This window comes from Papaver somniferum, chromosome 7 (assembly GCF_003573695.1).
Source record: "Papaver somniferum cultivar HN1 chromosome 7, ASM357369v1, whole genome shotgun sequence".
In the NCBI taxonomy this organism is placed as follows: domain Eukaryota; kingdom Viridiplantae; phylum Streptophyta; class Magnoliopsida; order Ranunculales; family Papaveraceae; genus Papaver; species Papaver somniferum.
The window spans coordinates 180,299,916-180,322,505 of NC_039364.1; the positions used below are offsets into that span (position 1 = coordinate 180,299,916).

The window sequence follows — 22,590 nt, forward strand, 5'->3', positions numbered from 1 at the left end:
AACTTAGTTCTTTGACAAATATACGGGTATTTGGTGTGGTAGTGCTAACCAACCTAGTGTAAAGCCTATGAGACATATGTGGTTATTTGTCACAAAGTGTAGTGAGAAGAATGAGGTCTTAAAGTATAAAGAGTCACCTTGTGGCGCGAGGTTTCTCACAAACCCCTGGATCGCTTACTCTTTTGAACATCATAATATTCAGTTAATTAGTTTGCTTGGTAGTTCAAAAGAACTTGAAACATAGTAGATGTGGTTATATCTTTGGAGATTTAGACTCAAAGATATTTGCAAAAGTGCATGATGGCCTTTTGCTTCCCAAGTTGAATGACTCTAAACCACGGAGTGTGTTTGCAGTTACACTGGAATACTCACTTATTGATTTAAACAATCAGGCGGATGTGGTATACCCGTCTAAGTGACTATTTGATTGGGAAGGGATAAACAAGTAAGGTTTCGTGCCATGCATATTAAATAAGTACCTGATTCAGAATTATAGCTATCCATGTCGACGGTATGGACATGATAAGTACTCTTAATGGAATAGGAGATCTTACAAGCTATTTAAAATATGAATTTGAGATGAAAATCCTGGGAAATCTCGATCTTATCTATGTTCTAAACTAGAAGACCGAGCTTGTGGTATATTATATTCCACCAGTTTGCATATGTCCATTGTCAGGCAATTTAACAAGGACGTGCATGCTGCTAGCACTCCCATGATTAGTCGAGTTTCAAATGTACATAAATGACAAATTCGTCTAAAGGAAGATGACGAAGTTGGGTCGGGAGATGAACTTTCCTTATCTAAGTATAATAGACGCATTATTTTACTTAATATAATGTACTCGACCAAATGTAACATCCTCAATGAACTTGTTAGCTAGATATAGCTCAGCGCCAACGCAACGTCATTGGAATGGTATAGTGAATGTAATCATGTACTTAAAAGTAACCATTGACATAAATTTGTTTTATCCATGCAAAGACATAAAAAGGAATGCTAACGAAAGTGCAATCCAAAGGTTGTTGATTATAAAGGAACAATAATCTCTTCTCCAACGAAAGTAATCAGGGGGAGATACGGTAGACTATTTACTAGGTCATTACCGATATTCAGTTTCGAAAAGTACATGACTAGGTCTGGAACAACTCTGAAAGTAATCAGGGGAGATGTCGACATCAGGGGGAGGATCCAAGGATATGATGTCGACATAATTTACTTCGAAATTGAAGTTATGTTGTACTCTTTTTCCCTTCGATCGAGAATCGTTTTTCCCGAAGGGTTTTGTTACTCGACAAGGTTTTTAGCGAGACAATACTAAATGCATCAAGCATGTTGAACGTTGAAGGCATAGAGATCGTGTTGATATTATTGAAAATATCTGAATCAAATAAATGAAACACGATAGTCCGTTCAGCAATGTAACTTCCGGAATCAACAACATGGTTCTATAAACATCCAAGTCACCGAAGTAAAGTGTGATAAACTCCTTTTGACCGCATTAGACTAATGAAAATTGTCTGACATCAGGGGGAGCATCTAATGGTGTGTTGAACTCTTTTCCTTCACCGAGGTTACTTTTTCCCACAGGGTTTTGTTGCTCGGCAAGGTTTTTAATGAGACAACAACAAACACCGGGAAGTAATTTCCCAACTAAGGCTATTTTCTTTCCCACAAGGATTTTCTTCCTTAGGAGTTTTGAAGCAACTAGTCAACTTCAACGGAACAAAGTGATCATCTGCAACAGATCACCTTTACTTGCATATGTCACGTTGTACTCTTTTCCCTTCATCAAGGTTTTATCCCACTGGGTTTTCCTTATCAAGGTTTTAATGAGGCAACATATTCGAGTCCAAATATGTTATAAGTTTGCTTAATATTGTACTCTTTTTCTTTAGTTTAGGTTTTTTCCCTCTGGGTTTCCCTGGTGGAGTTTTAACGAGGCAATTAATTTAAACTCATCGGTCTGTGAAGATCGTATTGCATGTGATGAACTACATGTAAATTAAGAGACAACATGTGAAGTACTACATGTGAAGTTTTAGTAAGGCAGTTGATTTCGGCACAAGTCATCAAGGAGAGAACGACATTTGAAGAACTACATTCAAAGCACTATATGTGAAGCACTATGTATAAAGTTTTGTTGTTGAACAACACAAGGGGGAGTGTTAAAGGGCCCATGCCCATGGATGCGTGGTTCAAAACAGGAGTCTTTTGGTTTTCCCTTCTCCATGTATACAAAGATATGATATTCATGTAACCACATAAATCTTATCAATGGAATCTCTCTCTTTCTCTACCTCTTTCTTTACCTCTTTCTCTTTTTATATTATATTCTATTATAAAATTATTGTAGTTTATTTTCTTAGTTTTGTTTGATAAACACCATGGTAAAGAAGAAGAATTTTAGAAGAAATTCCAAGCAACAAGGGAATTGAAGAAAAGAATCAGAAATTATCAAGGTTCTACGAAGTTCAGAAGTTCATCATGAACGGTTGAAGACCGAAGATTGAAGACGTTTTTATGGATACTGTGAGAGTGGTGTTGATTGCCAATCGGATGTGAAGGTAAGTGAGTACTTCCATCCTTGCTAATGATTGATTTCCTTTCTTAGAGATCATCAGAAAAAGATTCTTTTTTTCAACGATTCTGTGGAGTCTCTAGAAATTATTTCGGAAGGTTTTCCTTCCCACCATTCAACGTGTACGGGATTTCTCTTTTTATTCCTGCCTGCACACATGAGAGACTAAAAAAGCGGTCTTTTTTTGAGTCCAATTATCATAAAACCCTATTGGTGAGGCAGAAGTCGAGGCTTGTGATCACTCTCGAACCCGAATTTTATCATACGATATGGTTATTTCTCGCTTAACTCTTAAGGATGAGGATGCGTTCTTCGGTAGTTCTAACTTCTTATTACTAACATGCAGAAACTCTATGTCCTCATAGCTCCTTGGATGCTTAGGACTCTGATACGCTCTAAAGTTGGAGAAGGTTTTGCGGGTACACCTCTGGTAAACCCTCACGAGACTACAACTCGTCCACTAGGGACACCTAGGGGTTTAAAGGATTAGTGCATTCGCTAAATGCATTCGAGAGACCAGCGACAGTAATATAGTTAGGATTTCTTAATTTCTGTTTCACTTGAGGACAAGTAAAATTCAGGTTTGGGGGTATTTGATGAGTGCCAAATATTGCATATTTCTGCACCTTTTTATTGTCAATTATCTCATCTTTTGCGCCTTAAAATCATATATTATCCCAGATTCTATATTTTCATTGTTTTCAAGAATAAATACTTTTACTTATCAACTTTGTGTTTTTAGGTATAAATAAAGCTTGGATGAATGGAAAAACCATTAGAGCGGAGAAGTGGTGAAAATGGAAGAGAGACAATAAAGACTCATGCTGGAAGGCAGTGAAGAATGTCTTTTGCACCTCATCCGCGGGTGAAGAATATCGTTTGCACAACCCAAAACTAGAAGTGGGCTTGAAGTATTAATTTTGAAGAAGACATGGGCTTGGAAGAAGTGAAAGAACCCAAACCCATATAAGTTCCCGAGACATCAGATTTGATGCAGTTGCTCAACATCCAACAACTCTTCCCTAGGTACATCAACATTTGATGCATCCGTCATACACTCTAGCCACCCCTATTTCTCTCCAAAATCGACCAGAAGCAAATATCTTCTCCATTTCTTCCCTTCTCTTACAGTACCAGCACCATCATTTCACCTCCATCCCTCCATCAATCAACTCCATACCCGACCAACTCTGAGCACAACTACTCTATCAGCCACCCTATGCAATTAGACTCTTAATTTCTATCTCTCTCAATCTTATCTTTTATCTTGTCAAGAACAATAACCTTAGAAGCTATGGTTGAGAGAAATAAGATTAAGGGTAGCTTCAACAAATGGAGAACATCAAATCAAAGACTTGCAGAGATGAATCAGAGTAGGGGTCTATCAGAAATCGCATTTTGAGTGAGTGGGTTTTCTCTAATTTTCATATTTATGGGATTGAGAAGAAATGTGGTGTATAAATAGATGCTATTGTTATGTAACAAGGACATACAAATTTAGTTGGATCAATTGCTTAGTTTAAAACCGTTGTTTAATCACTTCATCATGTTCTAATTTCATTTGTTAGGGTTTAGTTGAAGCCCTAGCTTTCTGCTATGTTATTCATGTTATTTGTGTTTCTCTTGAATGCTTAAACTGTTCTAGGACAAATTCAATCTTAGTGCTTAAATACTTTGCTCTCACAGTGTATGTCAGGCATCCACTGTAGTTAGGATAACACTGTGCTGATTATGTTGCATCTCATGCCTTAGAGACTGTTGTTAATCCCTTGACTAGTTGTGCTTAATTGGAAAGTAATGCTCAGGTTTGATACTTTAGTTGCGATTGAACTATCCATTGGTGAAACACCTTAGGTAAGTGGCAGACTTGAATCTTACCCTTATCTGTCATAAGGACAAGAGTAGTATAATTAGCTGAATATATAGTGTGAGTTAGTGGTGGATTTGACAATCATAGTACCTTTATTTTCAGTGTTAACATCTTTGTTATTGCATCTTTATTTTGTTGTTATAATCTTCACCAACATCTTGTCGCATCGACACAACAAAACCCCTTTTTGTTACTTCTTATTGAATCAGTATAGGAAGACTTTAGACTCAACTCAACATCGCCCTAGTCTCTATGGGATCGACCTGTATTTGCTCTGTCTACAATAGACGATGTGCACTTGCAATTAGACATAGTCGTAGGCTTGTTTACAGACCTACCAGGTAGCGGGTAGCTATCCTTGGGGCATGCTTTGTTGATATTGCTAAAGTCGATGCAGATACACAGGCCTCCGTTCTTCTTTGGTACAATTATCCTGTTGGATATCCATGTGGGATATTTGGCTTCTCGTATGAATCCTGCTGTTAGGAGTTTTTGCAACTCCTTTTCTACTGCTTCCTGGTAGATATCCGCTACTTTTCGGATACGCTGTTTGAATGGTGCAATTTATGGTTTGATACGTAGGTGATGGGAGACCAAATTCGGGTCAATTCCTGGCACGTCTTCCATTGACCATGCGAAGATATCTACGTATTCGTTGTAGCTTTTGCAATTGCATTTCCTCGTCATCTTCTAGTAAAGTTCCGATGGTTATCATCTTTGACTCCTTCTCCGTTCCAATGTTGATTTTCTTTGTTGTCTCCACCGGTGAAAAGGTTGGTTTGTGAGGGTGTAGAGGAGTGCAGTTCTGTAACTGTCATTTGGTAGAGGTGTCCGCTACCGGAGTGGCAGAGGTGCTTGCTTCCTGAGCTGAGGGGGCATCGGGGACTTTGAAGTCTCCGTTGTTCACCTCTTTGGCATTCTCCCTCCTTCGTTTTCTTTCATGTTGTTGTGCAGCAGCTCTTTCTTCGTTGAGTCTGACCTCCGCTAGATTGCATAACCTTGCATCCTGTTGATCCCCTTTGATTCCAATTTACCCATGGGTGTTGGGAATCGAAGGTATTGATGATAAGTCAAGGTCGTCCCCCTTAAGCGACGGACCCATAGTCGCCCCCATAATGACATTGTAGGGCGAAGGTGCATCCACGACGCAAAACCTTGTGTTGGTCGCTAAGGGTCCTGCACGTACCTGTAAGACAAGTTCTCCTTTTGGTCTAGAAACTGCTCTATTGAAACCGTATATTGTGCAAGTGAATGAATCCATTTGCTCAGTTGTTAAACCCATACGTAAGTAAGGTTCGTAGAACAACACATTTAATGAGCTGCCCCCATCAATGAGGACCTTTGTAACATTTCATCCGTGGATTGGAAGAGTGATTACAAGAGGATCATTGTGCATCTCGACTTCCTGGTTGATGTCTCTTATTGAGAATGTTAATGGCGTAGCCATCCATTCTTCCCAAGTGCTAGTTGGTGGTCCACTTAGCTTGAATACCTCGTGGGCTTCTTGCTTTCTTCTGTTTCGATCTAACTCGAGGATATCTTAGAGTAGATCCTCCTGGACGCCGATTGAGAATGTGATCATGTTAATATATTTTCCGTCTTGTGGTAAATCCACCTTTTTCTTGGGGGCTACCTCAGTTTCAACAAGTTGTATCTGCACATACTCTATGAACTTGCCTTCGTCTATGAATCTTTGAATTATGTTCCACAATTGGTAGCATGTGTCAGTTGTATTCCCGTAGTACTGGTGGTGTTCACAGTACTCATTAGCATCCTTTGTTTTATCCGGCTGCTTTCCCATGGTGTTAGGATATGGAAAGCCCGGCTTCGGTCCTTCCTTGCTTATAATGTGGGAGAAGGTTGTGTTTAGCTTTGTGTAGACTTTATCTACAAATACTCCCTTCCTTTTCCTTTGCCTTTGCCATCTTCATATTTTGATCTTTTATCCAGAAAGTTGGTTCTGCCCCCGGCTTCGTTTTGCCTCTTAGGTATCTCCGGAATTAGTTCCAGAGAGTTCGTTCGCTGCGGAGCTGTTGTTGCCTTTGTTTGTGCTCTGGGGTTATCCTTCTGGATTTCCTCAAGTCTGATGTAGCGATCCTGGACAACCCGAAGCTCTCCTTCGGAATCAAGGGCTCGGTTGTGGAGCTCCATGAAGATAGTTGAGGTTCTATCAAGTCCGTACTTATAACAATTAATGCTAATTTCAAGATTGACTTTCCCGATTGCTTGGCACGTCTTTTGCCACCTGTCTGTGTATTGCATCAATGTTTCATGGGTCCGATAGCTAAAGCAACTAGCCTATCTAACCCTGCCTTCGTAGATTTGTTATACATGTATGTCTCCAAAAATACCGTAGACAACTGCTCAAAAGAGTCAATTGAGCGTGCTGGTAAGTTGTCGTACCACGCCAATGCTGATTCCGTAAAGATTGCAGGAAAGTACCTACAAAGTACTACCTCATCTCTTTCCCAACGGGAAAAGACACGAGTGTAGTACCGTAGGTGGGCTGCGGGATCTGAGGTACCATTGTATGCCTGAAACGTAGGTACCGGGCATTTCGCAGGGATAACTTCCCTCAAAATGCGAAAGGACAACAGAGATGTTGTCGCTTCTTAGAGTACCTCCTCTAGCCTTGCTCCTGCGCGGCCAGTTTTCAATCCTTGTATTTCTTTTCGCATTTTCTCTATTTGCTCCATGACCATGTTCACATTGTGAGCATCTCTAGAAAATGTCTCATCATAATAAGACTGAGAGGGATTGTAAGTTGGATCCACCTCATCTGGATCATGTCGTGTTCTCCTGGCTCCATCTGGTGGGTTAAGATCCCACTCCGTCTTCCTAAGATAGCTCTGTGCTCACCCTTCTTCAAAGGAGGATGAGTTTGGGGACCTTCGACCTGCACCTCCAGCATATATTTCAGGTTCTGGTTTTCCGGAGCCATCACGTGCATTGCATCCTCGTGCTCCTTGTTACGTAGTAGCAAAACTGCTACCTGCGCTGCTATTTTTTTTTTCATTTTGGATTCCACCACCCTGAGGAGTGCTATTAGATGGATCCTCAGAGTCATCCTCGCTTTTTTCTATTACCGGAGCATCAAGATCAATCTGGATTGGAGTTAGGTTTCCCAACCCTAGTCCCATAGGAACTAAGGATCTGGGTAACCCTTCGTTAGCCGCAGGTGGCTTCTTAACGTTGGGACGTTCCGATAACGGCATGTCGTAGGGTGGTTGTGCTCCCGATGGTTGTCTCATCCCTTCAGTAGGAGTAGGTGGTTTGTTAGCGGCCGTTCTTCTTGCTATCTCGCAATGTCCGTCCTCCGCTTCATTCCTTTGATTTGTTCAAGACGGGTTTTGAGATATGCCTCTTGTAACAGCAGGTCGTGAACTCGTTGGTACATCACCTGGTTTCTGCATACCTTCGGCTTTTTGCTACCCTGTGGTCACATAAAAAAACGACAAAGCTTGCTGGTAGGGTGTCTTCGTTAAAAGTAGCAATTAATGCTCTGACACAGAAGACGACTAAGCAACTTTTTCAGAAATAGTACTAGGATGACATTTTGAAAAGATGGGTATTTAATTTCTTTATGACATCCTTGGAAAAAACAACATTAAATGTTGAAAACAATTGAAAAAAGATGTCACATCCTCCAAGATAAGAGGTTATTAAATGCTTTGGAAGATTTATTCTCCTTAAATTCTCACTAAGATTCCCTAGTATTCAGAGGTACCCAGATCCAAAAGATACTTAGTCGAAAAATGTTGTTTAGTACAAAACAAAAGTTTAACGTTTTTTGAACACGTTTTTGAGAAATTTTTTGTAGATCCGTAAGGTTGCAAGTCTTTAGAGGCTATGAACTCAAAGAACTTACGTAAATAACAGATGAACGAATCACTAGAAAGTGAGATTCACCCTTGTTATTCTTAGATCTCTTCCTTAAGGAAGGTGTGTAAGTAAATAAAAAATAAAGGAGCATAAAAACTCAAGCTGGTGAGCAAATCCTTCTAGCGCTAAACCGTGACTACTAATTTTCCCATAGTCTACGTAATGTATACAGCTCAGAGAATCCAATACAAAGTTGTAATGATATCTCAGTTGAACTGATAATGCTAAATAACAAAAGATACATCAAGATCACAATAATAACGAAAAAGACAAATATAAGGTAAATGCAATTAAGTTATCTCGAGACACAAGAGATTGCGTGGTTCGAATTTTGTCTACATTCATAGGGAAATGAGTGGTTGTTTGTATTAAGTTGTGTTGGTTACAAGGATCTTAATTGCTTTCCAAAATAATAGAGAGAACTCAAATTGAAGTAACTACTTAAGTTCTAAACATTAATGAGGTATAAGCTTAAGACTAGATCTTCTTCTCCTAGGTATTGAACGCCTTTGTTTGTTGGTGAAGCTCGGTATTTATAGGTCCTTCTGCTCCAGGTATATCTTTGTTGTCTTTGGGTCCATCGTTCCCTGGTATACCTTCCGTACAAATGATACCTTCGTTCACCGCATGCTTCTTCCAGTCGGACTCTGCCACATCATCTGACCCACGTTCCTTCGGGAACTACCCAGCTTTAGTACAGATGGTACCTTCGTTCACCGCAAGCCTTCACCAGTCAGACTCTGCCAACTCGTCTCTTTCCACGTGCCTTGGTCAAGCGTATAGATAAGGGATTAGCGCATTAAATACTGATTGGATATGTCAGCTACTTCTGTCCCTTCGCCAGCTGCCTCTTTCTAGACTAGGTTTTACTTTACCATCTTAGCCGTCGAGGTATGCTTCCTCGAGATGGGGTAAAACAGATAATGATAAGGGATTCGTTGTTCCTTAAACTCTTGTATATAGCGAGGGATATACAGATATCTTGCGTGCGACCAGTTAAAGCTGTCACACATGCTCCACAAAATATTAATATTCACAGACTTGCCGTATAACTTCCAGATACGATGCTCGGGTCCTTGATTTGACAACAACATCATCGACGTAGTCCTCCACTTGTTTGTGCATCATATCGTGGAAGATCGTAGTCATGGCTCGTTGATAAGTGGCTCCTGCATTCTTCAAAACAAAGGAAATTACTATGTAATAGAAATTTCTAATGGGAGTGTGAAGCGCTGTCTTGCTGGCATCGTGTTCATACATCTTGATTTGGTTGTAGCCACTGTAACCATCCATGAATGAGAACATCCCATGACCACTAGTTGCATCGAAGATCATATCAATGTTGGGTAAGGGTAAATCATCTTTGGGACAACACTTGTTTAGATTTTTGAAATCCACACAACATCTGATATGACCAATCTTCTTTCTAACAGGAACCACTTTGGCTATCCAGGTCGGATGTTGAATAGGTTTAATGAATCCAACATCCAACAGTTTCTGAATTTTAACTTTGATTTGCTACTTGATGTCATGTCAGAACTGCCTAGGCGGCTGTTTGACAGGCTTGGACCAAGGAGTAATATGAAGATTATGAGTGACCAACTTTTCATCTAGACCTGGCATTTCTTCATAATGTCCTGGCAAAGATATCTTGACATTCTTTCAGCAAGTTAACTAACCCTGCTCGTTCTTCGGGTGACAGAGTTAAAATGATCAAGATGAGTCTAGGATCCCCGTCTATTGATGTTGATCATTTCGAGAATATCAGTTGTGCAATCGGTGCCATCTTGCAATTATCGCGAAGCATCTTGGACTTCTTCACACGACTCTTCGAGATGGTAGCACCTTTCTAGATGGGGAGATCTTCCACCAGTCTCCCCTGCTGATTTCTAATCTTGGCGGTAATAGATGACTTTCACATCTGCATCATGGCTATTCATGAATTTGCGTCATCTCTTTAATGAGATTGATGGCTTTGAGGATCCCTTCTTCTTTGCTGGTGTTGAAGATGATGACTGATCAGCTTCCTCAATTGATGTCCAACTGGGAAATGGTGTGTTGTATATTCTGTTGGGGGGATTTGGGATGCCTTCACGTGGTTCGAAGTATTCAGCATCATAGACAAGATCATAGGTAGATAATGATGCTGCAATATAAACGACCTTGTCATTGAATTGAGCCTTCATACATTAATGATAAGTAGAAGGACAACTTTGTTGTCATGAAGCCATGTGCATCCCATGATCATGTGATAATCAGGTTCTTTCTCGATCACATGGAATTTGACCGTTAAATAGATTGGCCCTATTCTCATATCTAAATACGTGTACCATATGAATTGGTATTGTTTCCTTCAAAATCGGTCATCACGACCGGCTGACGAACAATATTATTTTGTTGGAATTTGGCTGCCCTTGGGGTTTTGAGAGGAACAACATTGGCGGCAGCGCCTGCGTCGACGAGAGCTCATTTAAACTCAAAGTCTTTAATGAGTGCAGTTACGTACACAGCCCGGTTGTGTCCTTCTTCCTCCATCCGGTCTTCTTCGGAGAAATTAATGTTGCATATTGAAGAATCGTTCATTGTAGATACCTCTATGGTTTCTGATGATGATAATGAGACCAATGACACATCAGAAGATACCTTGTTGAGCGTGGTAAATATGCTAGCGTGTTGATCCTTTGATAAGTGTAGAAGTTCACGCAGGTCTTTTATCAAACATGTAGCTTCCTGGCATTTAAACTTTTCACATGTATTGAAACCATCAATTCGAGGAGAGTCATCCATCGAGGAATTGCTCCTCCGGGCCGGGAGTCCTAATTCACGTGCATAGGTGCCGCTCAAGTCCGATGTTACCCTAACAAGAAAATCGAGTATGTTGTCTATCGTCTCCTTGATCAAGTCCATGTTCCTAGTATGGATTCCTTGTACTCGTGTTAACTCGACTAAAGTTGACACTTCTACATTAATGGAAGGAGAAGTGTTGGAAAGAGGAACACTGAGGTTTGAAAGTTTTTTCTTAGGATCAGTTGAGTCTGACCTAAGACCGACCATCTTCAAGAAATTGAATTTGCCACCGAGAGATTAATCTCGCACTGTGGTCGCCAATTTGTTTGCGAGTAAAAACGACTCACGGGCTTTCTAGTCATAAAGTGGTGGAAGAGGCAAGTGCTCTTCGAAGTAGGTGCTTGAAGTTACAAATCGTCTGAACCTTTAAACAAATGTACTTCACGGAAATACTTTGAGTTCGAGAGACTAATATGTAGGACCCTGGCCTGAACCAAGACAATGGTCGTTCCAGGTTCAATCCGGTCACAAGAGGAGGAGAATGATCGGTCTGTAGGGAGGGAAGCTAAGATTGTGTAGAGATCAATGGAGATTGATTTGTAGGTGATGTGTTGAACTGTTCTGAAGATGATTCTCTGTGTAGACGAGATAAATCTTCTAAAAATGTTTGATAACTTGACAATGATGAGTCTTAGTTGTTGTTATCAGATTATAGGTTCATAAACCTATTTATAGCAGCACATCAATCTCCTGTAACTGGTGACAGTTGAAGGTAGTGGAAGAATGGGAAAGTGGGAAATTATGTAAAAACCATTTCCACTTTGCATGGAAGACTGGGTTGATCGACCATCCATTATTCCATTTACTACTTATCTGTCAGCACGACTTACCACAACTCTCATCGTGGATGCACCTCACATCGCACGTGATGTAGGCCACCAGACCAAAACCCTAGTGATATCCTCCCATGTGACGTGAATTGATGTCTCATGTGTGAGTGGTCAATCTTTGACCTAAGACTATGAGTCTTATGAGCTGAACCGACGAAGTTCAATATTATGATGGATGAAACATGGAATGTTGAAACAACAACATGCTCTCCAGACCATGAATGTTGAATTAAGTCACTGATGACTTTGTCATATCATTATGCTAGTTGAAGCAGTAATGGTAGTCGAATGACTTAGTGATGGTTTTATGAGATTGATGGATCGATCATAAACCATTATGTTGCTGCACCGAGCACTTGTGAAAATAATCATCATTGAATGATCATTGAAGGTCTTTTTCGATCCATGTGTCATGAGTCAGTCGAATAACGAGGAGAAATTATAATATTAAAATAATGGTTGATAGAGAAACCAAATGTTGGTTAATGAACCAATAAACTAATGATAGCTTTGTCGCTCATATTATTTGGTGAATGATAATCTCTTCTAAAAATTTCCCGCCTCTGGCAATTTTTTTAGGGTTTCAAAATTTTCATTTCTTTCATCTCTTATCTCGATCATCCTTGGGTGATTTGAGATGGGGGATTCTCCTGATCCGCCTCAAACTAAAGTTTTAACCTATGCCGAGAAGGTGATGGGTAAAAAACAGCTCCCAACTACTACTATTGATTTATCCAAGCTACCAAACCCTACTGTGAAGGAGGGGAAGCCTGCTGTTGTTATTCCAGATGATTTCTACAATGAAGGATGTGAACTTTGGAGGTTCAGTCTCATAGGTCGTTTAGACATGAAAGGGATTAACTTTCAAGATGTGAAGAACAATTTTGAACAACAATGGCAATTAGGTCAAGGTCGTGTGCAGTTTGTTCCCATGAATAGAGGATTCTTTATTATAAAGTTACAATGGCGGGAAGATAAAGACAAGTTACTCAACGTTGAAGCCTGGCTGTTTGATCAACAAAAACTCAATCTCATGGAATTATTTCCAGGGTTTGATGCTGATAAACACAAAGCCTCACATGCTACCTTATGGGTCAAGTTTCCCGGTCTGCCTGTGGAGTTTTGGATTGAAAAGACTCTGCTAGCTTTAGGTAAAACCCTAGGAACTCCCATTGTGGTGGATCAACGTACGCTTGCTCATGAGTATGGCCACTTCGCTTCTGTTTTGATTGATATTAATTTTGCTGAGTTAATCACTGCCGCTATTCACATAACAGTTGGGGGTTTGGATTCAAAAGAAGCCTAAGTTTTGTTCTAAGTGCAAACTTATTGGCCATCCTGACTCAGAGTGTCATAAGAAGACAAAGAACAATACAATCAGTTTGCAAATTTCGAGTTCTTCTCAAGAACAAAAAACCCAGGGTAACAATAATGCTTCTGCTACTAACGTGAACAATAATGCATCAAATGCCGGCAATGAATGGCAGGATGCTGGTCGCAGGAGGAAGGGGAAAAAAGCACCATTAATTCCTTTCGTTCCTGAGGTAGATAATAATATTCCCAATGAGACGCAATCTACTTCTTTGCATGGCCAACATGGAAAACCTGCGGACGTAGTTTCTGCGGCTGCAAATTTAGAAGAAGGGGAAGTTGGGATAGAGAGTGTTATTGAAATTGTTGATATACAATTCCAGGATGAATTAACTAGGTATGAAGCTGCTGCGAACACCGCCTTGGCTGAATTGGCAAGAACTAAGCTTAAGGTGGTTGAACGTGCATCATTGGTTTCAAGGGCTCCGATGAATGAGTCTCTTAAAACCAAGTCAATTTCGGGTTCTGAAACGGGGGAGAGTAGGAATCCTGGAGTTGATAGGACTGGAGTTCTTTTGTCAAGCACTCCTTTAACTGAGAATTTGTTTAATCGTGAAAGTGTGGTATCATCGAATAAATTTGATGCTTTGCATATGGAATTAGGTTTGGGTGAAAACAATAATGTTGCCTTGGAGACTCTGGATAAAAGTTCAGACAGAGGGAATAATCAGGTTCATACAATACTTTCGTGTTATGTTTCTTCATCTATTCCACCAAGGTCTGATACTCCTAGTCAGACTACTTCTGGGATTGGTGTGGCTGGTAATGCTAAAAACAATGCACCGTCAGGTAGCAAAAGTGTGAATGATATAAGTATTAAGCAAGGTGAACCTCTCCAGAAAAAGATTTGGGAAGACAAGCTCAGCGTGTTAAGCTAAATAGCCCCAAAAAACCTGGTTTTTAATGCGTGTGCTGTTTTGGAATATTAATGGGATTTTGCGTGATGAGGCACAATGTAAACTTCAAGAATTAGTTAGAGTTCATAAGCCTGATATTATTAGCATTGATGATCCTAGAGTGTCTTGCTCCTCTAGATCTATGCGACGCTTTAAGATTGATGGTTTTCATAATTCAATAATTCATAATTCTACTGATTCTTCTATTGGGAATTTGTGGGTTATGTGGTCTCTGAATCTTTCAGAACCAGTGGTGTTAAATATGTCAAGGAAATCTATTTCTATTTCAGTTGATGGAGTGTATATTTCTTTGGTCCATGCGAGCTCGGTTCAAACTACCAGGAGAAATCTTTGGCAACAATTGAATAAGGGATCACAACAGGTTCCGTGGTTAGTTTGGGTGACTTCAATTGCGTCTTACGTAATGAAGAAAAAAAGGGTGGTGCTACTCCAAGAACAACATTTGTTAATGAATTCAGTGACTGGATTGATGACAATAGTCTCTTTGAAGCTGAAGTTTTGGGGTGTAAGTTCACTTGGTGCAATAGACAGTCTGGAGGTCATAGAATTGTAAGCAAGTTAGACCGTGGTGTGATCAACGAATATTGGCTGGAACATTTTGAGAATTGGCGGTGTAAAGCTCTTCCCAGGGAAGTTTCTGACCATTCTCCTTTTACTGGTTATCCTTTTGTGAATACTAGACCTAGAAGAGCTGCTTTTCGGGTCCAGAACATGTGGTTTTTACATCCTGGTTTTATGAGAATGGTGCGTGATAGCTGGAATGCTCCTTTGGTTGGATCTCCGGCTTTTATTTTTTCCTCAAAAATTGAAACGGCTTAAGGTTGAGATGAAGTTGTGGAATCAATTGGTTTTCGGCAATGTCCATGTTAGATTAAAAAAAGCGCAACTCAGGCTTGAAGGGGCTATTAGGGTGATGGATGATGACCCTTCAGATGTTCATAAGAAAAATGTAATGAAGGATGCTCAGGTGGAAGTTAATGATGTCTGGATGCAATTGGCTACAATGCTTAAACAAAAGTCTAGGAATCAATGGTTGGTTGAAGGGGCCAGTAACACTAGATTCTTCCACAACAGTATTCGTATGAGGAGAAGTTGTAACACAATTTCGGAGCTAGTGGATGATATGGGAAATACTGTTACTAATTGTGACACTATAAGGGACATGATTGTGGATTACTATCATGCAAAATTCAGTTCTGGTGGATTCTGTCTTTGATTATGAGCATGAGAGTATTTCTATGGAGGAGAGTATTTTTATGGATCGTTTGCCAACTGGAGATGAAATTCGTGAAGCTGTCTTTGACTTGGGTGCGGATAGTGAGCCAGGGCCTGATGGGTTTGCGGGTTTTTTCTATCGACACTGTTGGGAAGTAATTTGTGATGATCTTATAAAGGCCGTTTTATTTTGTTGGACAAATAAATTCATTCAGCATGGAGTGAATTCTAGCTTGTTGTTGCTTTTTCCCAAGGACAGGGGTGCTAACACTCTAAGGAACTTTAGACCAATTGGTCTTAGTAATTTCTTTTTCAAGATTTTTACTAAGATTCTTGCTACTCGGTTAGGAAGTGTCCTAGGTAATATAGTTTCGGAGGAACAAGTGGCTTTTATGAAGGGTCGTAATATCCATGAGAATATTAGTCTAGCTTCGGAAATGGTGAATGAGTTGCAAATTAAGCGCAAGGAATGTAATTTTGGCTTAAAGATTGATATCACACATGTTTTTGATACTGTTAGCTGGTCTTTCATCATGGTTGTTTTTCGGCATTATGGTTTTTCGGATAGTTGGTGTGATTAGATTTTGCAGATCTTAAAGTCTGCAAGAATCTCTGTGCTTGTCAATGGTAGCCCGGAAGGTTTTTTCAGTATTGATCGAGATTTCAGGCAGGGGGATCCTTTATCACCTTTGATTTTTGTGTTGATTGAAGATGTTCTGAGCCGTAATATCACGAAATTATTTCGTGAGAAAAAGATGACAACTCTTGTTACTAGAAAAGGTATCTCTCCTACTCATTTATTTTTTGCTGATGATATCATGAGTTTTTGTAAAGGGAATATGAAGAGTTTTGAAAACTTGGTTAATCTTCTTGGTTCTTATCAACGTGCTTCGGGTCAAACTGTTAGCCGTGAAAGAGCAAAATCTATTATGGAGGAGGTTCTCTGAATAGGAGAACAACTATTGCTGAATTTTTAGGCATACCAATTGCCACTTTTCCTGATAGATACTTGGGGGTGAAGGTTATGCCAGTGGCGGTCAAATATCACCATATTAGTAATGTGGTTGAGAAGATTAAAAATCAGCTGGCAGGTTGGAAGGGGAGGATGTTATCTTTTAAAGACAGGGTGGTGTTGGTCAAGCCGGTGATATCAAGTTATTCAATTCATAATATGGTTGTTTACAAGTGGCCTAGAAAATTTGTTCATCAATGTGAAGTTGATATTCGTAATTTCTTATAGTCTAGGGATTCTCAGGTGAGTAGACGTTTTGTGGTTGCCTATGATAAGATTTGTTCTCCTTACAATGAAGGGGGTCTTGGGATTACTCAAATGGTGGTTATGAACAAAGCCATGCTCATGAAATTGTGCTGGAATATTTGTAACTCAAAAAAGGCTTGGGCAAGATATCTTCGCGCTAAGTTCTTTGGTCACAATGGTAAGCTGGTAGGTTACATTAAATCTTCCATTTTCCCGGGTTTTAAATGGGTGCATGGTGAAGTTCAGTTTAATTCCAAGAAGCTAATTGGAGATGGTCGGAGTACTTCTTTGTATTTTGATGCCTGGTGTGGAGAGGTTTTTATTGCGGATATTATTGGGCATGCTAATTTGAATCGCAACATTCTTGTCAGTGAATGTATTCATGATGGGCGTGGGTTTTCAATGACAATGTGCGTGAAAATTTGCTTGCTGCTGGTGTGGATTTGACAAATCTACCAATGCCAATGGGAGGTGATGATTATAGCGTTTGGAAGCCAGACTACAAAGGGAGGTTTTCTGTCAATTCGGCCAAAGACCTAATCAGGCAAAGATATCCTTCTTTGGAAGGAAGCAACTTGTTGTGGAGGCAGTCTGTGCATCCTGCACTTGCGGCCAGGAATTGGAAGCTGCTTTGTGGATCGTGTGCAACCTTAGATAAGGTGAAATCAAGATTCAAATTTCAGGTGGTAAATAAATGTTGCTTATGCAACCAACAAAAAGAAACGTTGGAACATATCCAGTGGTCGTGTAGCTTTGCAGTGCGTGCTTGGGACTGGATTTCGGGAGTTTTTGGCATTTCTCCACAGCAAAATATAGTTGCTTGTTATAAGGCTGCAAAAGGTAGAAGTCGCATGGTCAAAGAATTGTGGCTTTTAGCTATTTTGGTAATCAGGTTAGAATTTTGGATGACTCGTAATGGGTTTGTCTATGGTAATCAAAGGGTTTGTTGGCTTTACTTTCAAAAGAAAGTCTTTAACCAGATTCAGGGTTATTCTACAAGGATTAAGGGTTGTATGTTTAATATCCAAGTTGATCTCCAGGTTCTCTCTTTCTTCAGAGTTCGTCATAGAAAGGTTAAACATGATGTTCCAAAAGAGTGCTATTGGGAGCCTCCGAGGAATGATGAGCCGATGCTATGTTGTGATGGTGCAGCTCGCGGAAACTCTGGTAGAGCAGGCGCTGGTGTAGTTGTTCGTGATGCTAACGCTGTTATGGTTGGTGCTATGAGTGTTGGTTTTGGCGTACATACTAATTACTTGGCAGAGCTTTTTTGTGTGATTGTTGGCTTAGAATGGGCTAGCAAGTTTGGCGTTGGAAAAATTTGCATTCGGACAGACTCTATGAGTGCAGTGTTAGTCTATTCTGGTGATATCAATCGTATTCCATGGTTTCTTAGGCGAAGATAGGTTGCAGTGAAATCTAGATACAATTCAATTCGTTTTGTGCACACTTATAGGGAGGCAAATTTTGCAGCTGATTGCATGGCAAAAAGAGGCTGATTGTTGGAGGAAGGTGAAGGGCTAAGCTATGACGACATGCCTGATTTCATTTTATCTATTGAATTACCAAATGTAACTTATTTTCGTTTTAATTAGGTTGTAAGTTTTTTGGGGTTCTCTGCCTCTTTTCTTACAACTTCTGTTGTAAATCTTGTTATTCATTAATACATTTTGTACTTACCAAAAAAAATGGGTCATTATTAAATTCTCGAATATTGATAGCTGAATCAATATGAGAAATATTGCAACTCGAATATTGATAGTTGAACCAATATGAGGGATATTGCTCTGAGCAATTAAATATTGATAGTTGAATCAATATTGGCAGTTCTGAACCCTGTTGGCCGTGACCCATTACTAGCTGAAGCAATTAGGGTATTGCCATATAGAGCATTGATGATTAGAGCAAGTATTGCCAGTCAAAGCAAATATTGCTAGATCCATGGATAATTGGTAGTAAGACCAAATAAAATATTAATTAAAAAATATTGACCGAATATTATTTAATTAATTAAAATATTGATTGCTGAATCAATATTAAAATATTGGTGTCTTAACATGTTCAGAACTATGCTAGACAGAGTATTCAATTCAAAACCCTAATCATGTTCAATGGATGTTCAGCTGAGAATCAACTAATGGATAAGAGAGGGACCGCCTCTATAAGTGATGGACCGACCATGTAGTTTCTGGATGCTAGACTGAGCATTTACCAAACTCCTTTGCAGAGCAGTTGGTGAAAGGATCATTAATTGTTGTTTAATCATTATTAAAATTGTGCTTTACTGAGTAATAGGTAGTAGTACCTAACGATGGAAAGAGAGGACCGACCAAGAGGTGTAGAACCGTCCCTTGGTGGTCGTGGGACCATCTGATGGTATGTGGATGACCATTCCCAGTTGTAGGAAGGAGTTTGAACCAAATATAGACTATGTATGATTAATTAGGTCAAAAATCATCAAAAGAAGTGGGACCTACTTTTGCAAGCCAAATGGCATTATTTCATCCTTGTATGAATAATTTGAGTTTGACTGAAACTCTTAATAATAGTGGAAGGACCATTATTAAATGTATTAAAATAATATTATTTTAATATTTCTCATGGTGGCAGAAGGACGAGTCATGATGGTTGCGGGACCAGTTGCTTTGCTAACCACATAATTCATGCAGAGATATGGAAGTTTCAGGAGTTTTGGTTGAAAGAGGAATCCTTGAAAGAGCAAAACCCTAAATAATAAAATAAGGAAAATAGGGGAGGGATGGGTGGCATGGCCGGGAGGCTAGCCATGTGGGCCCTCATGGTTCTTTTATTATTATTTTATCTCTCTTCCCTTTCCTTCTTTGATCAGACTTCCAATCCTAGTTCTTCCATGGATGCTCCTTTGAGCATTATTATTAAATACATCTGTGCCTCTTGCTCGGGGCTTACTCGGGGGCCCAAATGCCTGAATGGTAAATATCCATTACTTTTCATGGAATTCGACCGAGAAAAGCCATGAGTCATGAGTAGGTGAATATTTAGGGTTTAATCAGTGTATAATTCTAGGAATTCAATCCGATGAATACTTCGACTAGATTTAATTAATTAGTTGCTCTAAACTAGCATGCAATATGTCTAGGAGCATTTAGATATGATGTGATCAACATCATATATGATGCTGGGTTAACTCAGACACCAGAAATGGATTCCGGATTCAATAAAATGTGCCGAGTCTTTCAGCTTTAATCATGAAATATATGGAATATTAAAAGTTTTGCCTTAGAAACCCTAATATTGCCGTCATATATTATTATTGCCATGATATTACAAAACTGGGATTCACACTTGTGAAGATACAAATTTCTTATGATTCTGATACTGATCAAAGATACATATTTTCTCGATGTGATTTTACGAACAAGACCTTCGTTAAAAACCCATCATCAACACTTCTAGTTCATAGTTCATACATCTAGAATCTTTATTCCATCCACAGCACTATTATATTCTCTTCACATCTTCTATTAAAATCATCCTACTGCGTGGCACCCTTTTACACAGAATAGTACATAACACGACAAAACCCCACTATAAGGATAAAAAGAAAAAAATCCCCATTGTCGATCTAAAATGATAAAAAAAATACATTTCTATGTATCCGAACCAAACAACTAATTTATGTTCATGCCCTCAAACATCCACGTCCACATTTGGAAAACTAAAATTGACAGTAGCAAATAATACATCAAATAACACTTTCAAAATGCAAAAATTCTTGGTTTACCGCTCAAACGGACACTAAGAAATCCGCCCCTCATAGACCTCCTTTTGTTGGCCCCACAATAATGTTCCCCTGCAAATTCCCATCCAATGGGGCCCACTCTTGTATGAATGGGTGGGCGGTTTTCTCATTGTTTGTTTAGGCGGTACGCCTAGAACGACTGTTCAAAATGACATTGCCACGACCACATTCATAACGACACAAATAGCTGGCAGTTTGGGTAGTTGCCCACATGGTAATTATGCTCATTTACAAGAAAACCTAAACTGGCAGTACTATAGGTACTATTGTAAACATTTGAAAGAACTATTAGATTAAGGAACCCAAAGCTAACACTAACAAAAACAGTACATGTACAAAACTATGTCAGGCCATAAAAACTCTACTCCGGCACAACCTACATGTATCAACTTAACCATCCACATCAGAATTACACTAAACTAGCAGCTAAGGGTATTAGTTCATAAAATACAATTTACTCATGAATCTCCACTTTCACCTGTATACTAATTAATGTCCTACAATTATAAGTCTAGAGTCTAGCAACGGCTAACATTCATGATCCTCCGGTCAAGTCACGATACAAACACAGATATTAGATAAATCAATAAAGAAGATAAGTAGGACGAAACCTACCTGATTAATTTGTAGCCAAGAACTCCAACCAGCACCTCCACTCTTAACTTCCTTCTACTTGTTCACTTCTTTCTCACAACCGCTAGAACTCTAGAAAAAACGTTTTTGAGATCCGATACTTTTCTTATGTTTTGAGAGAAGACGACAACCCTAATATCCACATAACACCTGCTATACATAGATATGCCTAACTTTAAGTCAAAATAACTTTTAAAACGAGACGGGATTTCCTCCACAATTGGCTCACGGTATAACCATTTAAGGGTGATGGGATATAAATACACCCAACATAAGAGAATTGCTTAATAACTCATTTTTGGATAAGGGGTTTTACATAACATCATCTGGACTCACTGTCACAAATAGGAAAGTGAATAAATGATACCTTTTCGGCTTATCCGGGGTTAGTAGATGAGTTTTGAGTCCCAAAATTGAAGTTAGGAACCTAAAGAAATTTATTTATTATTTCCAGGTTATCAATTCTATCTCTATCCAAATTAGAGAACGAGATTTCCAAGATACTCGGTGTATTACCAATTAGGTCATCATGATAAAATCTTTCTCAAGTACCATCATAAAGATAAAACAGATGTTGGAATGTGCATGTATCCTAGTGAATAAATAGTGATTACGATTTGAGGAACTATCAAAAGCTAAAATTAAGTAACCTGATAGTGAAATCACTTTCATTTTATTTTTGTTCGATTATTTCCATTTTTTTTTACACCTTATGAATACAATATATAGCCATATGTAATAGGTAACTACTAACATGGTGAATAGTGATTTCCTTATTTCAATTGCAAAATATTAACTTATCTTTTTAGTCTAACCAAATACAAGTTATCTAATTAATTCTAACTATAAATATTATCAATTAAAAATACAACTATTTAGTGACAATCATCCCGTATCAAGTTTATTTGCATGAACAATGAAATAAATTCATACTCTCGGTCGTATGAACAATATCTATATTGTTAGAGTATTTCTCGGTTGAACCCATAAGTTTTTCTATATCAAGCTTGTTGTCAATGTTAGATGATCAAAACTATATCTTGATTTCTAGTCTACTAAGTCAAGTCTCGGACTAGGTTAGAATTTGGTAGTTGAGTATCATACATCACCCTTGAAAACTGAAGATTGACGAAGACATTTGGAAAACTTTTGTACCAAATATGTGAAGACTGAACCATTCTATTTTATTCACTACTAGCATATGACTCGTGCCGTAACGGCCCGGGGTTCGAGTTGATGTTGTTGCATCCTAATAGAACTTTATTATTAGCTCATTCAATGTTTTTTCCTATAATTATTTTTGACTTTATTATTGTTCCTGATGACGGGTTCTAAATATTTTCACAGCCTATGTTAGTTCAAATACAGTTCTTGTAGATTTTACTGTTAACTAAATGCAGTATC

General features: G+C 39.0%; 1 protein-coding gene across 1 annotated transcript; it reads left to right on the forward strand.

Annotated features, from left to right (window-relative positions):
• The first annotated feature begins 17,236 nt into the window (after window positions 1-17,236).
• Window positions 17,237-18,271, forward strand: LOC113295634. Its single transcript, XM_026543964.1, has 2 exons — window positions 17,237-18,123; window positions 18,229-18,271. The coding sequence occupies exons 1-2, from the start codon at window positions 17,237-17,239 to the stop codon at window positions 18,269-18,271; spliced, it is 930 nt and encodes a 309-aa protein (XP_026399749.1).
• Window positions 18,272-22,590: the final 4,319 nt, after the last annotated feature.

Excerpts from the sequence above, each read along its gene's own strand:
- LOC113295634 (XM_026543964.1), top strand. The coding sequence starts at position 17,237 with ATGGGAGGTGATGATTATAGCGTTTGGAAGCCAGACTACAAAGGGAGG. Across the intron at positions 18,124-18,228 it reads ACAGACTCTATGAGTGCAGT|GGAGGCAAATTTTGCAGCTG; the intron begins GTTAGTCTATTC and ends GCACACTTATAG.